Source organism: Myodes glareolus, chromosome 8, assembly GCF_982192425.1.
Source record: "Myodes glareolus chromosome 8, mMyoGla1.1, whole genome shotgun sequence".
Classification (NCBI taxonomy): Eukaryota; Metazoa; Chordata; class Mammalia; order Rodentia; family Cricetidae; genus Myodes; species Myodes glareolus.
In genome coordinates, this window is record NC_142033.1 from 69,233,100 (window position 1) to 69,248,556 (window position 15,457).

Here is a 15,457-nt window from a genome sequence, read left to right on the forward strand (position 1 = left end):
GCTTTGTTTGCACTACTCGAGTTCAAATGCCTGGAGTCCCTGACTCCCCAGGCTGGTCTTCGGAATATCATACCATCCGCAGAGACTTGACCTCGCTGGACACAGGACAGGTGGACAAACAGAGGTCATCCGGCTGTGAGGATAAGCAAGAAGGATTCCATGGACATCTTTAGATTTATTTTATTCTAATCCTCTTACACTATCATCTGTCAATTTACCATCTATCCATCTACCAATTATCTATTGGTTTGTTTGCTTAAGATGGGGTCTCACTATGCAGCCCTGGCTGGCCTGAAACTGGCCAGGCTGGCCTTGAACTCAAGAGATCTGTCTGCCTCTACCTCCAGGCTGGGATTAAAGGCCTGTGCCACGACTGACTTAATCTATTTATCTGTCATCTACCCATCTTCCCATCTATCATCTAATCGTCATCTTTTTTGGATTATGAACATGTAGAAACAACAGGCACACACTCAATAAAGGCGGACGGAAGCCAATTGAGCACTGAGAATACGGACGGATTAGCACACTGGTAAGAGCATGATGTAGTCAGTCGGCGCCGGAAGCAAGGAAATACGGGATCCTGACGTAACCGCGTAGCGCCGGAAGCGGCTGAGCGGGCCATGGAGGACGGACCCGCGGGCGGAACCCTCCCGCGAGAGGCTTCGACTGAGGAGGCTGAGCCGCTGGGTGCTGCGTGGAGCGGGGACAGCGGCCACGTATCGCAGAGCCACAGCAGCGCTTCCGGGCCGTGGGAAGATGACGGCCCCGAGGACGCGCCGGGTCGCGATCTACCGCTGCTGCGCCGCGCCGCCTTGGGCTACGCCTCCAGCCTGCTGCCCGCCACGGGGCCGCGACCCGAGGTGGAGGCTCTGGACGCCAGCCTGGAGGACCTGCTGGCCAGGGTGGACGAGTTCGTGGGCATGCTGGATATGATTCGCGGAGACTCGTCCCACGTGGTGAGCGAGGGCGTGCCGCAGATTCACGCCAAGGCCGTGGAGATGAGGCGCATCTACGGCCGGATCGACAAGCTCGAGGCCTTCGTAAGGATGATCGGCAGCAGCGTGGCCAGGATGGAGGAGCAGGTCACCAAGGCCGAGGCCGAGCTGGGGACCTTCCCTCGGGCCTTCCGGAGATTGCTGCACACCATCAGCGTTCCCGCTCTCTTCAAGTCGGCGCCCACCGGGCCCCAGCGCGCCGCCTACGAGCCGCCGGTCCTGTTTCGGACCGAGGACCACTTCCCAGGCTGCGATGACAGACCGCAGCTCTGAGCCTGCACCTCTACCGCGGAACTCCAATGAGACGCTTGTTTAAGAGATCCTGCTAACTGGTGTATATGTTGTCAGGATGTGAACTCTGAAAGTTCATTTTCTGCAAACGACTTGATATCGTTCAATGTCGAGAGCATAGATCCCCGTGTCTTCCAGTTATGACCCGAAAGTTGTTTGGTGGGGGGCTGGGAAAGCCAACTGAATTAATTTACCTGTGCAATATGGCAGAGCTGTTATTTTTATGACCTTTATTAGAGTTACCAGTGTTACCTTGTTAAGATTTATATATTTATATGATCAAAAGTGACCAAGAAATTAAAGCTGTATTCTTAAATCCTAACAGTGAGTGGTTCAGTTTTCTGTAGCCTTCTAGGATAGATGGTAGATTAATTAGTATCATATTCAGCTTTGCAGATTATAAACCAAAGGAGATAAAACAGTTTCTCAAGATAACAATAACTGGGCGTTTTGTTGCAGCGAGTCCTGAAGTTGTATTTGATAGTATGAGTCAAAGGCTTAGTTTATCATAGCAAGCATATTAATGTATGGTTATCAGTGTTGATTTATAGCACATTAACTCAAATGTTAGATTTCATTGAAAGAGATTTCCTTCTGGAAATTATTTAGCATATTTCCTGTTTTGTTTGTAAATAAGCCTGTCATTTATGTTTTGAGTAGTGGAGTAAGAATAGGCAACTTCTTTATTCAAAAACTCGTGCGGAAAACCAACCTTTCTGCTCTTTTCACTGTTCTCCTTCCCCTTTGGTCCCGTGGTAATAGTGGGAGGGTCTTGTTCTTTTACTTTGGGGATATAGAATGTTTATAGTTCTCTTACCAACAAACTACTGTTCCCTAAGTTGGTTCTCCCAGGTAGTAACCCCAAATAAGCACTCAGCTGAGGAGTGTATTGCTGTCAGTGAAGGTAAGTAAAATCAATAATGGAGCCAGGTGTGATGGCATACATTTAAAATCCAAGCACTCAGGAGTCAGGCAAGATCACAGGTACCAGGAGAGCCTAAGCTATAGAGTAAGTTCCAAGACTGCTTGGATAGCTAAGAAGAAATATATCAGAAAATAAATGACTTAGCCAGCAGAGTGAAGCATGCCTTTAATCCCAACACTCAGGAGGCAGAGGCTTTATTAGTCTGAGGCTAGCCTGGTCCACATAGTGAGTTCCAGGATAGCCAGGGCCACATAAAGAGACCCTGTCTCAGTAAATAATTAAACTTGATAATATCACTTCTTTGCCTTCTTATAGACCTATGTTGTATGGTGACATTTATTCATTTGCTTTGTGGTTCAAATCAAAGAACACACAAGTTTAGGAGGAGCTGTAGGTCAAACAAGTGACCTACATTTACTGTTCAGGATCTAGTTATTAATATATTTCCATGGCAGTCACTGAATGTGAAATTAGAGTTCCAGGCCAACTTGTACTAAAGAGTTGCACCCTGTCTCAAAAACCCCAAGAAAAGATTGGTTACATAAGGGGTTGTGGAGCTGGCTCAGAGAGTGTGGTGCATGCCCCACACCCATTGCCTGAAACTCCAGCCCCAGAAGATCGATCTGATGCCCTATTCCAGCTCTGAGGTCACCTGCATCCAGATGCACAAACGCACGCCCAGACACAGAAGTACAGATGAGTGCAAATACATCTTTTTTTCAAAGATTGTTTACTCTGAACACATGCCTTTAATCCTAGTGGGAGACAGTGACAAGCAGGGTTCTGAGTTCGAGGTTAGCCTAATCCACAGAGCAAGTTCCAGGACAGCCAGGGCCATGCAGAGAAACCCTATATTGAAAAAAATAACAAAAGATGGTTTACCTATCTCTGGGGGGGGGGATTAATCATGCTGAAGATAGAGTAGTAACTAGGACAAAGTATGAAAATATTCAAATAGATTTAGTGTCTATATAGTAAAATCCTTAAGTTCCAGAAAGCACAAGTTAAGCATTCTTAGAGTAACACATTGATTATGTTACTTAGATATTTACTTAGAAAACTGTAAGCTAGGCTGCGTAAAAGATTGGTAAGCACTAGGAAAAGAGACTCAACATTTTATTTTATTTTTTATTTTTATTGAGCTCAATGTTTTTCTCTGCTCCCCTCCCTGCCTCTACCCTCCCCTTCAACCCTCTCCCAAGGTCCCCATGCTCCCAATTTACTCAGGAGATCTTGAGACTCAACATTTTAAAGCTAATGACGTACCTTCAGATAGTCCATGCAGAAGGCCTGGTTCTGGAGATAACATACACACTTGCCTGTGAACCTTATTTCTAAGACATTTAGATGTCTGAAGTTCCAGTTAGTGGATGCTTTGGGGGTTTCTAGTAGAGATCTGTGACCCCCCCCCTTACTTGGTGTGAGGAGTTGCTGTCTGGCACGGCATAGGACATCAATAAAAGTCATTTGCCCTCAAAATGGAGGTTCAGCCAAATGTGATTAATGCCTGTAATCCCAGAATTCAGGAAGCAGAGGCAGAAGGTTCTTCAACTTGAGCTGCATAGTTCCAGGCTAGGATGGGAGTGAGACCCTGTTTCAAAAACAAAAGGAATGTCGGCACTCCAATACTATTTGGCAATGCCGCCTTCAGGCCTCTTGGCTCCCTCCTTCCAACTGTCTGACACCCCAGGAGCCTTCTTGGATCTTTGAAAACTGTTTATTCTACGTATTCCCAAGTTAGTAACACATAGAAAAACACCTTCCTAACCCATTCATTAAATATAGGCCAGGGACTGGAGAGATTAAGATTAAACTCAGTGATTAAGAGCACTGGCTTCTCTTCTACGGGACACCCGTTCAATTTCCAGCAACCCTGGGGAGACTCACAACTGTCTATAACTCCAGTTCTGAGGGCACCAGGCACGCACGTGGTGAACAGATATACTTATGCACATAAAATAAAAAATAAGAAAAACTATAAGTCATCTCTGCAGCTGGGGTCTGGAACACCCTCACTTAGTATAAATGACTGGCAAAGCTTGGGATGTGCAGCCCGCAAGCCAGGCACCCTTGGATAGGTCTACTTATTTGCAAAAGTATAACTGCTAAGATTCCCAGGATAAAGATGTTTCTCAGCTGATGCCGGCCTCTGGCAATCTGGATTGGAGTACGCATGTGCGTGCGTGCGTGCGCGCGTGTGTGTGTGTGTGTGTGTGTGTGTGTGTGTACATACATACAATATGATCTCTACTAAGGGGCAGCAAGCAGCCTGTGACTGTTTCCCAAGCCAGAACTTTCAGGGGTCAGTCTTGAAACTGTTCCTATTGACTGGCTGATACAGGGAGCAGTCGATACTTCCCAAAAGACCAGTTGGCCAAGGTTGTAAAATCATAGGCATATGGCCCCATGGCTGCTCACCTGCGCTTATAGTGCAGAAGCAGCTGGAGACCATATGTAAACTACTGTGCGTGGCTGTCTGCCAATGTAACAGTTGTTCTTGAGACACAAGGGATACAAAAGGACCAGGGAGATGGCAGTGGGTAATGTGCTTGCTGTGCAGGCAAGACAACATCAGTCCACCTCTCCAGCTGGGCAGAAAATTGGGGCACGGTGATGTGCATCTGTAACCCCAGCACTGAGGGGTGGAGACAAGTGGATCTCAGGAGGTCTCTGGCCAGCCATTCTAGGTGAAACAGATCTAGACTCTGTACACACACACACACACACACACACACACACACACACACACAGAGAGAGAGAGAGAGAGAGAGAGAGAGAGAGACATACACGAGGGAGGGGTGGAGGTTAAAACTGCACAATAGGAAGATGCTAATAATGGCTTGGAATTTCTAACTAGTGTGGGTACACAGCCTTCAGAAAAGGCCTCATGGGAGGGTGCGGGGCCAGTTCCTAAGGATGTTTTTCTTGCTGTTCAAAGTGAACAAGATGAAAGAGGGGCTCGGTGCCTGGTGGGGAGTGCAGGTCATGTGAAACTGAGTCACAGAAAGGCAGAGTCCTACTCTGTGGCCCTGACTGATGACTGACTTTCTGAACTTGGTCACAGCACTGCCTTCTGAATTCTGAGGCTGAGAGTGGCCTGCTGCTAGCGGAGAAAGAGGTGACACCCAATTTGTCACTGGATTGCCCCCAGTGCACCTCTTGCTCCGTGGGCACCAGCAGCAACTCAGTAGCCCTGGGTGGTCTCCTGTTCCTTTTTCCTTGCTTCCCACATTGTTAACACCGGCAAGGGGGCTTTGCAAAGCTCTGAGTCTGGCTGGGGAGATGGGTCTGTTTACAAAGGCTTGCTCTGTAGCACTAGGACCTGAGTTTGAGTCCACAGAAGAGAAGCCAGGCATGGTGATGCACACCTGTAATCCCAATACCAGTGAGGCAGAGGCAGGAGGATCCCTGGAGCTTGCTGGCCAGCCAGCCTAACCTACTCGGGTAAGCTATGAGGAACTCCATTTCAAAAGAAACAAAATAGTGAAGAGTGTCTCTTGAGGAATGACATCTCAAACTGTCTTATGCCCTCTCCATGCATAGCACACACATGCACATACCTATGCACATACATGCACATGCACCAACCCCCAACCACTCCACCCCACAAAACTCTGAGACAGATACACTGACCTTTACCCAATGCTCTCATTAATTTTCAAGGGCACTAGAATAAAACCAAAAATCTGTTGTGGGCTGCCGGTTCTCACAGGACCCAACCCCAATCCGACAACACTGCAGCAACACTTCTCACTTACTTCCCTACTTCCTGTTTGGGAGCCGCCCAGGGTAAGGCTGTGTAAGGCTGTGGCCTTATCTAAGCAGCCAACCTCACCACCTGCAGACATGACCAACAAGTGGATGGCCGCTATATAGGCCCTGCTTGGCCTGCCTGGATTCTCAGCAATAACAATTCATATGTCTGTCAAATGACTGACAGTCAGACTGGCCCAGTGAGTGAGCTATACCATAGCTGGGTATCGTATCAAAACAGGAAAGCAAATAAAATCATGTTTGCCAGGAAGCCAATACCATGGGAGGATCAAGAACACAGAGAGAAAATATGTGATTCCTAACCCAAGAACAAGGCAGATTGGTAGCAGATGTCAGATACCAGCATAATCCAAACCATGGTTCCTGGACTACACTGGTTAAACACAGCACAAGTATTTCTAGCGGAACTGTGCAGGCTTTGTTCCTAACAGCACCAGACATAAGGGCAGGACATGTTTAGAATTCATGTTTTCTAAGAATACCTTAAACGTGCTAAGAGGCTGTAAAGTCAAGAACATTTTTCAAAGTGACCTAAACCATCAGCCCGTCAATGGAGAGCGAAAGCATTCCTTTTAGGCTCTTGGTCGACCAAAGTGGGAGGGCATCCTCCCGGTGGTGTGAAGCCGGCTGGAGGAAAAGATAAAAAAGTGGTTATGTAAATAAAGCGTCTCAGGATCATCTGACTGCAGGACAGTTCCTTCCCACAAGGGGGCGCTACAAGCGCAGGTAAGGCGCGAAAACAGCGTATTCAGCCACAGCCTTAAGAAATTGAAACTCCATCGTCCAAGATTTGCAGACGGACTCAGCCACGATACCCGGACCTCCATGATAGACGCACAGAACACAAAAACAGAATGAACCGAAGCTGAGGCACAATGTCTGTTCCTCTTCCTGTAGCGAATGAGGAGAAGGGTGCATGCTAATATTTGGGAATACCATCTGATAGGCCTCACGATCGCCACGTCCTTCACTCTGCACTATCTTCATAGCTCTGACCTTCCTCCAAGAAAAGCGTGGTCATTTATTTACTTAATTCTTGTCTCCTGGTTAAGGGAAGGGCTTGAACTTTGTCCCCCTTGTCCATTCTGAACCAATGGCATCTAGAGACTAGCCTACTAGAAAGTACTATCAAAGTACCAGGGACGGATAGAGGGACAATTGAACGAAGGGGCAGCTGACGGGGAGGTTGAGCCGGCATCTGGTACCTGCGAGATTCTTGGTCCCCGTTGTGTGCCCTGACCTCGGCTTTGGAGGCATCTTCTTCTAACCTCTTCTTCTGTGTCCTTGGTTTACAGCCATGTCTTGCCAGCCTAATGTGTGTGCTTGCCTTAAAGGAGCACTCCTTCCCCCGCCCCTTATCCCTCCTGCATCCCTGCATCAGCCCATTCCCCGATAGGTTCTCTCTGGCGCACTGTATCAGTCAGAGTTCTCCAGAGAGACTGAGTCAAGATGTGCACACAGCTCTATGGGATGGGGTCACTGGGGAATTGGCTCTTGTAGTTGCAGGGGCTGGGCAGGCCCCAGCAGGTCGTCTGCAGGCCGTGGGTGTGATTTTGCCCAAGTCTGAAGAACCAGGGCAGCAGCAGGTGAGTGAATACGGAGAGGCTGTCTCTATTCTGAGTGGGGCAGTGCGGTCTAGGGAAGGGGACAGCTTTTGTTTTGTCTTGTTTTTCGAGACAGGGTTTCTCTGTGTAACAGTCCTACCTGTCCTGGAACTCGCTTGGTAGACCACGCTGGCCTCGAACTCACAGAGATTCACCTACCTCTGCCTCCCAAATGCTAGAATTAAAGGTGTGCACCACCACCATCTGGCTAAGAAAGGGGACATCTAATCTGGCAGGAGCAGAGCGCCCAGTGTTGTTCTAGGGTAGTCTGGGATGGACAGGGCCATTGACAAGTGAATATTGCCTATGCTGGGCCCCAAACCGGACCCAGAAGATGTCCAGAATACAACGGGGCAGAGCGGAGCTCAAGAAGCAACACATTAAAAGGCTCTGGGGTGGCCGCAAGGGGAATGCGGCCTCTCCACCAGGTCTTTATCTACTTTTCTCCTCCTCTTCCTTCTCCTCTTCCTCTTTCTCCTCCTTCTCTTCTTCCTTCCTTCTTCTTCTTCTTCTTCTTCTTCTTCTTCTTTTTTTTTTTTTTGACAGGGTCCCATGTAACCCAGGTTGACCTCAAAACCTTTCTCTGCAACCAAGAATGGCCAGATCCTCTGCATCCTTGGTAAGTGCTGGAGTTACAGACATGGACCACCATGTTAGCTTCTATCAGGTGTTGTTTTTGTTTTTGTTTTGAGACAGGGTTTCTCTGTGTAGCCCTGGCTGTCCTGGGACTCACTCTGTAGACCAGGCTGTTCTTGAACTCACAGATGTGCCTGCCTCTGCCTCTGCCTCCAGAACGCTGGGATTAAAGGTGGGTGCTATGGCCACCTGGCTTGTTTGTTTGTTTTCTATAAGGTTTTTAAGTGAAGACAGAAGGACTCAAGCACTGGGGCTGAAGTGGTTTCTACATGGGGCACTCAACATCCCAGTCATTTATTCTGACTGGTACTGGGTAAATCTGGAGGGACAGTGAAACTCATAGGTGATCTCCAGGAGAAAGATCGGGGCCATTGTGATGGTACGCGGCTGTAATCCAGCACTCAGGAGGCAGAGGCGGGAGGATTGTGAGTCGGAGGCCAGCGTGGTCTACAGAGTGAGATAGTGCCTGAAAAGCCACAGATGGGTCAAGGGTAGTGAAGGGGAGGGAGGGGAGAGGGATGGTGGGAGAGGGAGAGGTCAGAAAGTCTTCCTATTCCAATAAGAGACAAATATGCACCCCCCTGTGTAAAGACACATTCCCGAGCACGAACCCAGAGAACACCATGGGATCAAGAGGAAGGCGCTGGGTTTTCTAGGAAGGAGGAGAGGAAAGGAGCAGCGGTCGGGTGGCGGTGGATGCGAAGCGACTGTGATCAGGTACCTCAGCCTCTCCTGTCTGTAAAGTCTGTCGTGTGGGAGTTTTGGCCGGGAGATCCAGGTGAGGAGTCACGGAGCTTATCTGGTCTGCAGAGCCCCCATCCGTCACTAACACCAATGGCAGCCGTTACCCAGGACCCTGCCCTAGCCCCATGAGGACCGGGTCCCTAACACCTTAGAAGACCTAGCCTTGTGCGCAGGACATACTGCCTGTGGCCACGAGGGGGCGGTGTGGTGTAGCACTGCCCAGCAAAGCGATCTTTGGCCAATCAATTATTCATCTCCCTTGGCCTCAGTTTCCTTCTTTGGAAACAGTGATGGAGAATGGATGAGTTCAATGGACCTATGAAAGTCTCCTGAGAACCTGCCGAGCCCCACTTGTGCTGGGCTCAGAGGTCGTTTACGCCAGTCTTGTCTTCCTGTATGGCTGAAATTGGGTCAGTGTCCATGACCAGCTACAGCAGTCCCGTCCCCGCCCCCTTCCATGGAGATGCTCAGCTAAAGGGATATAGACTGTGAAGAAGCCCCAACCAGCAACCAGGAAAGACTGTGGGGGAGAGGCACTGAGGCCCCTGATGGGCAGCCTGGTCCTGCACTGAGGATTGATCAAGGATCAGCTTCTCCAGGCCCAGCAGTGCAGTCCCACCCAATGCCTGAGCCCCAGAATCTCCATAGACAGTTGTTTGGCCATGTAATGTTGAGTGATGTTCTCCATAGTCAATGTGAGAAGAGTTCTGCCATACACACCCACATCACATACATTGCAGTGTGAACCTGGCCCGGACTCGGGCAGTTCTAAGCTCCATGGCCCATCTGTCATTTACCAGCTATGAAACTGGTCATGTGACTGCTGTTCTCTGTCCACCAGTCTCTGTAGGAAGGGCTTCCACAGCCCACCTCCTAGGTTTACAGGGGAGTTGTCCATTTCACGTCCAGTGCACAGAACCTCCTAGGCTGTTTCCATTGGCCACTGGTTTCAATTGTCTGTGTCCTGGAGCGAGAGGCAGAGGGAAGGTAGCTGGGAACTCCATCCCCTAGCAGACAGTCTACCTGTAAACTTTGTTTGCTGCGAGTGTGTGCGCCTGTGGCATCACCCAGAGCCAGAGACCTGCCAGAAGCAGCAGATAGGGAGCAGGTATGCATGCTCTCCTTTCGTGCCAAGCTGGGCCTCCCCTTCATAAAGACCTGGTTCTTGCTGGCTGCTCTCCTGGCTCCCAGAGCCAAGCTCGATGATCTATTCTAAGCAGTCTGCTGTCCCTGGGCACACTCGGGCCTTCTGTTTGCCCACAGCCGGGCTGTGAAACTCTCATAATGTAGCCTTGTTCTCCTCACCACCCAGCGACCCGCTGCCCGGAGCCTGCCTGGGGAGGAGACTGTGCCAGCTGCACTGAGCTGGTTTCCAGGATGACACAAGCGCTGTGTGTGGCCAAAGATGGAGACATCTCTCTCCCTTGGCAATTCCTTCAAATTAGGGTCAATCTGTTACGGGCATTTTCGGTAAGCAGAGAAAGCAGTCTTTCCACTGAGCCCCAACACCAAAGCTATAGGTGTTGCCTATAGCTATAGGCACCAAAGGCTATAGGGCCTTTGCACGGACCATCTGGACCTTATGGGACAACCTCATCCTTCTTCAAGACTAAGCTAAAGTTGCCCTGTTTCCTCCTTGATGGGCATACATAGCTGAAGGCCGTTCTCTGTCATCTTGCCCTGTTGGTTTTCCCTCTGTGTATTTTCTGTCTTATCTCTAGACTCTCAAGTGTGCCCAACCTGAGGTACAAGAGGTGTTTGCATTCCAGGAGCGCTAACAACACAGCCCAATAGATTTGTAAATCACAACATCAAGTCACAGTGTCAAAGGGTTGGACACCCCTGCAAAGAGTAAGCCTCAGGAAAAGAAGAAGGACCTACCTAGATCATACCCACTCCCCGGGCTCCAGCACAGTGCCAGGCTCAGAGAAAGTCCTGGTCAAGACTGGCTAGTTAGAGGAGCAAACTAGCCACCTGATCAGAAGTTTAGAAGCCCAGCGAGCAACAGTTCACCTGCTTAACTGATGAGACCAGAGACACAGGCGGGAGAGGGACTGAGTCACCGCCCAGCAGCAAGCCTTGCCTATTGTGGATTTTCAACCACCTAATCAGGTCAGAGGCAGGACAGATTCTTGGAGCTGACACCAGTCCTAGCCTAGCACACAACACTGCACTATGGGTGTGGTCTGAGTGACCATGTCAAGGTGGCGCACAGGACCTCCAAATGTCTTCACCTGCAGCTTCCTGGGCCTGGAACGCTGCCAACCCATGGAAGGAACCTGACTCAACAGAAGCATCCCTCTGTAGTGATACTTTCTTTGTAATCTAACAAATAAAGCTTGCCTGACAATCAGAATGCAGAGCTAATCCATTAGTTAGCCACGAAGGCCACACACCTTCAATCCCAGTACTTGGGAGACAGAGGCAGACAGATCTCTGAGTTCAAGGCCACCCTCGCTACTTGAGATTGAATTTGTCTAAAAGAGAAACTGAGCTCACACAAAGGTGATCCCCGCAGTTGGGATCACAGGCCTTTAATCCAAGCACTAGGAAGGTGGAGAAAGGCTGGGCAGAGAGGAATATAAGGCAGGAGGAGACAGAAGCTCAGATGCAATCTGAGGACTTAGTCTGAGCATGCAGTCTGAGGTTTCATAGAGACAGCAGCCAGTCTGAGGAATCGTCTGTAGAGATAGGATGCCTCTTTGGTCTGGGCACTGATAGCGGTAAGAACTCTTTAGTGTCTGACGGCTCTGCTTCTCTGATCTTCAGACAAGCTTTATTTGTTAGATTGCAAGCAAAATATCACTACATCCCCTTCTAGGGTGGACAGCCTCACTTCTCCACTACTCTCTCCCTCTTCTCTGTCCAGGTCCTGGCCTTGCCTTTCTCCACAGAGGTAGTAAATTCTACCTATTCCCAATACAAAGGACTTGGGCTAGACCAGGCCTGTTCTGACTTGCCCATCCCCTGTCCCTGGTATTCAGTGAAAGTAGCTCAAAGAGATAGCCATTAGTGTCTATCTCTTGTGGAGTAAACAATGAACCTGCTACCCCTACAAGAAGATTCTCAGGCTGGGTGGGTCAGAACCCTATGCACCAAATGTTTAGCCGGTAGGGTCGGTATTGTGGTTTTGTTGTTCGGTTTAGTGTTGGCGATTAAACTCAAGTCTTCTGTGTGTCAGGAAAGTGCTCCTCTGCTGAACCGTACCCCAGGAACTTCTGGGTACAGAGATGACCTGAAGCCTCAAGACTGCCACCAGTTACGGCAAGGGGCTGGGAGAGGGGAGAACAGAGCTACAAGTGAGTACCCAGTGATCCACTGGGGAGGGGAGGGGTATGGGAGTGCCTGACCCCTGAGCAGAGTGGCCAGGCCGGGTTCCCCAGGGAGGAAGTTACACTGGAGCCCCAGGCAAGGAACGGTGACTCTGTAAGTAAGGACATTGACCAGGCAGCGCTTGGGACAGACTGGAGGCTCAGGCCATGTGGAGCTGACCGCAGACATGGGGGGGCGGGGCTGGGTCTGTTCTGCTGAGTCAATAACCAATATCAGCAGTGAAGACCAGGGGTGCATTCCCCAGAGGCAGGGTCTTAAGAGCTGGGAAATTCAGGGCCAAGAAGGAGATTCCCATCCCTGGGGGTATGGAAGCCAAGCGGTAGAGAGAGCTGAGGGGCTTGCCAGAAGAGGCCTGCCAAATCCACTCTGACCCAGAGACTCTACAGAGGTCTGTGACTGAAAACAGCCTCACACAGGCCCAGAGGGTGTTTAGCTGGAGAGATTGGCTTGGCTTTATATCACTCAAATATATGCAATGGTGACCGCAACAGGGAAACCCTCAGAAATCACACTTCCAGAAAGTTACCCTATTGGTCAGCACCCCTGCACCCAGCTGACGGCACTTCCATGTCTGTAAGAGAGGAAGATCAGAAACTACCTGAATGTTGATGACACAGGTGTGGCCTCTTCCCCAATAGACTCTAAAAATGCACAAAACATGTTTCCAGCTGATGGAATGAAAGCTAACTTTTGTCAGGTCCTCTCTCATTTTCTATTTTCTGTCCTGTCTGCAACAAACACAAAGCATCTGCGATATGAGAAGCTTTAAGGACAAATGAACGCTAGGGTGATCAAAAACAAAACCCTGACGGGCGGTGGTGGTGCACGCCTTTAATCCCAGCACTTGGGAGGCAGAGGCAGGCGGATCTCTGTGAGTTCAAGGCCAGCCTGGTCTACGAGAGCTAGTTCCAGGACAAGCTCCAAAGCCACAGAGAAACCCTGTCTCGAACAAAAAACAAAACAAACAAAAAACCCTCATTTGCCAAGCTCCGAGAGCGATTTAAGAAGCAAAGTGGCACCACGGCAGCCCATTGGAGCGTCTGCAGCAGCAAGTTTTCGGCATCTGGCTACAACTGAACCACGGCAACTCAGCTTGGTGGGGAAAGAGAATCATTCTCTCCAGGGCCAGTCTGACACCACCAGCTTGCCCGCTAAGATGACTTCCATAGTTAGCTCAGAACGCAGGCTCCACCCTTATCTGGGCTCCCCAGTTGTCCCCACTGTGCCCTTCCCATGCTCCACTTCTTTCTGCTGCTACAGATAGTGGCTTCTCTTGTGAGAAGAATCACCCTTGAGTTTGACTTTCCAAATAAGAAATCCCTCTCTAGGCTGGGGGAGGGGACAGATCAAACGACCTGTTTGAAATTGCTCAAGGCTGTGAACTGGTGTTTTCCAGTTCTTCTTTTGGACGAGCATGGGGCCTGAGCTTCCAGGCCAGGCTGGTATCAAAGCTGCCAGCCATCATGACCGTTCATCTCCCAGAGCAGTAGAAATTAGAGTCCACCTGGGGTGGGTGGGCACCAAGGTCTCCACCACCCAGTGGAGAACAGTGCTATGCAGGGGTCTCAAAGTGACTACTACAGATGATACTAATCTGATCCTGCTTCTCAGACACTATCATTCCTACCCGTTCAGTGAGAAGGGTACAGGATTTTGCAGAGACACTAAGATTAGCTGTAGGAGGGTGAGTACTCTTTAGTATGGGGCGGGCAGGGTATTTGCTAGAGGAAGGAGAAGGGTATCCCAGGATCTCCAGTGACAGCATAAATCTATAAATCTCAGTGGGTTGTATCTAGATGGAAGGATGGATGGTTAGGTGGATGGGTGGGTGGATGGATGGATGGTTAGGTGGATGGGTGGGTGGATGGATGGATGGATGGATGGGTGGATAGGTGGATGGATGGATACATGGATGGGTGGGTGGATGTGTTTGTGGATGGAAAGATAGAAACAGTGGTGAGCACAGGCTTCAGAGCATCCCAGAACAGCCCACCTGTTTCCAGTCCTGGCAGATGGAGAAAGAGCAGGGGACAGAAGCTCTCAAGTCACTGTCCTATGTAACAGTCTTGTGCCTGATTCTAACCCAAGGCCTGGTTCTAACCCAAGGCCTGGTTCTAGCCCAGGACCTGGTTCTAACACTAATTCTACTTCTCTCCTTTCATGTCTTCTTATCAGTGGCAGCAAATATGGGGACACAGCTCCTCACTGTCATCAGCAGCAGCCTGAGGAGTTCCCAAAATCTTTCAGGGACTGAGGCAAACCCAGGGTTCCTGTCTTCAACACACAAAAAAAGACTTTCAGGACGAGTTGGTGTGAGAGAGCTCAAGTTGGTAAAAAGAGAAAGAAAGGAGAGGCACAGAGTAAGCGCTGAGAACACAAGAGCGGGCTGCTCAGAGACAGGCCTGTGTTTGGTAAGAGCATTAAATAAAAAATTATCGTCTTCTTTTTAAAACATTTTTATCTAGTCTTTCACAATTTTGTACATACAAACATACATACACTAAAATAAACAACTAGGAAGATGATAGATAGATAGATAGATAGATAGATAGATAGATAGATAGATAGATGAGAAATAAATATATTTTAAATGGTTTAAACTGGGGTTAGAGAGGTGGCTTGGCAGTTATGGGCACTGACTGGTTTCGCAGAGGCTCACAGGTTGCTCTCAACTACCTGTAACTTCAGCTTCAGGGGATCTGATAGCCCCTTCTAACCCCCTTGGGCATCCACATGAATATAGCATATACATATACGCTCTGGTCCTCATGCCGTACGTCAGATTTCTGTGTTGGGTGTTTTTTGTTATTGGTGGTAGTAGTAGTGGTTTTTTTGTTTGCTTGTTTGTTTTTCCAGACAGGATTTCTCTGTATAGTCCTGACTGTCCTAGAACTCACTCTATAGACCATGCTGGCCTCAAACTTATGGAGAGCCACCTATCTCTGCTTACTGAGTGCTGGGATTAAAAGCACATGCCACTACTGCCCAACAAATATTTATTTATTTATTTATTTATTTATTTACTTACTTACTTATTATCTATTTAATATGCATTAGAGTTTTGCCTGGATGTATATGTGTGCACCATGTCCATGCCTGGTACCTAAGGAGGCCAGAAGAGGGCATCATATTCCCTGGGACTGGAGTGACAG

The 15,457-nt window shown here is 49.1% G+C and overlaps 1 protein-coding gene across 1 annotated transcript; it reads left to right on the forward strand.

Moving 5' to 3' along the window:
- The first annotated feature begins 588 nt into the window (after positions 1 to 588).
- Positions 589 to 1,611, forward strand: Bloc1s4 (biogenesis of lysosomal organelles complex 1 subunit 4). Its single transcript, XM_048415214.3, has one exon. The coding sequence runs from the start codon at positions 624 to 626 to the stop codon at positions 1,269 to 1,271; it is 648 nt and encodes a 215-aa protein (XP_048271171.1). The 5' UTR covers positions 589 to 623; the 3' UTR covers positions 1,272 to 1,611.
- The last annotated feature ends 13,846 nt before the right edge of the window (positions 1,612 to 15,457 follow it).

Bases quoted from the DNA above. Each gene is read 5' to 3' on its own strand.
- Bloc1s4 (XM_048415214.3), top strand. From the start codon at position 624: ATGGAGGACGGACCCGCGGGCGGAACCCTCCCGCGAGAGGCTTCGACT.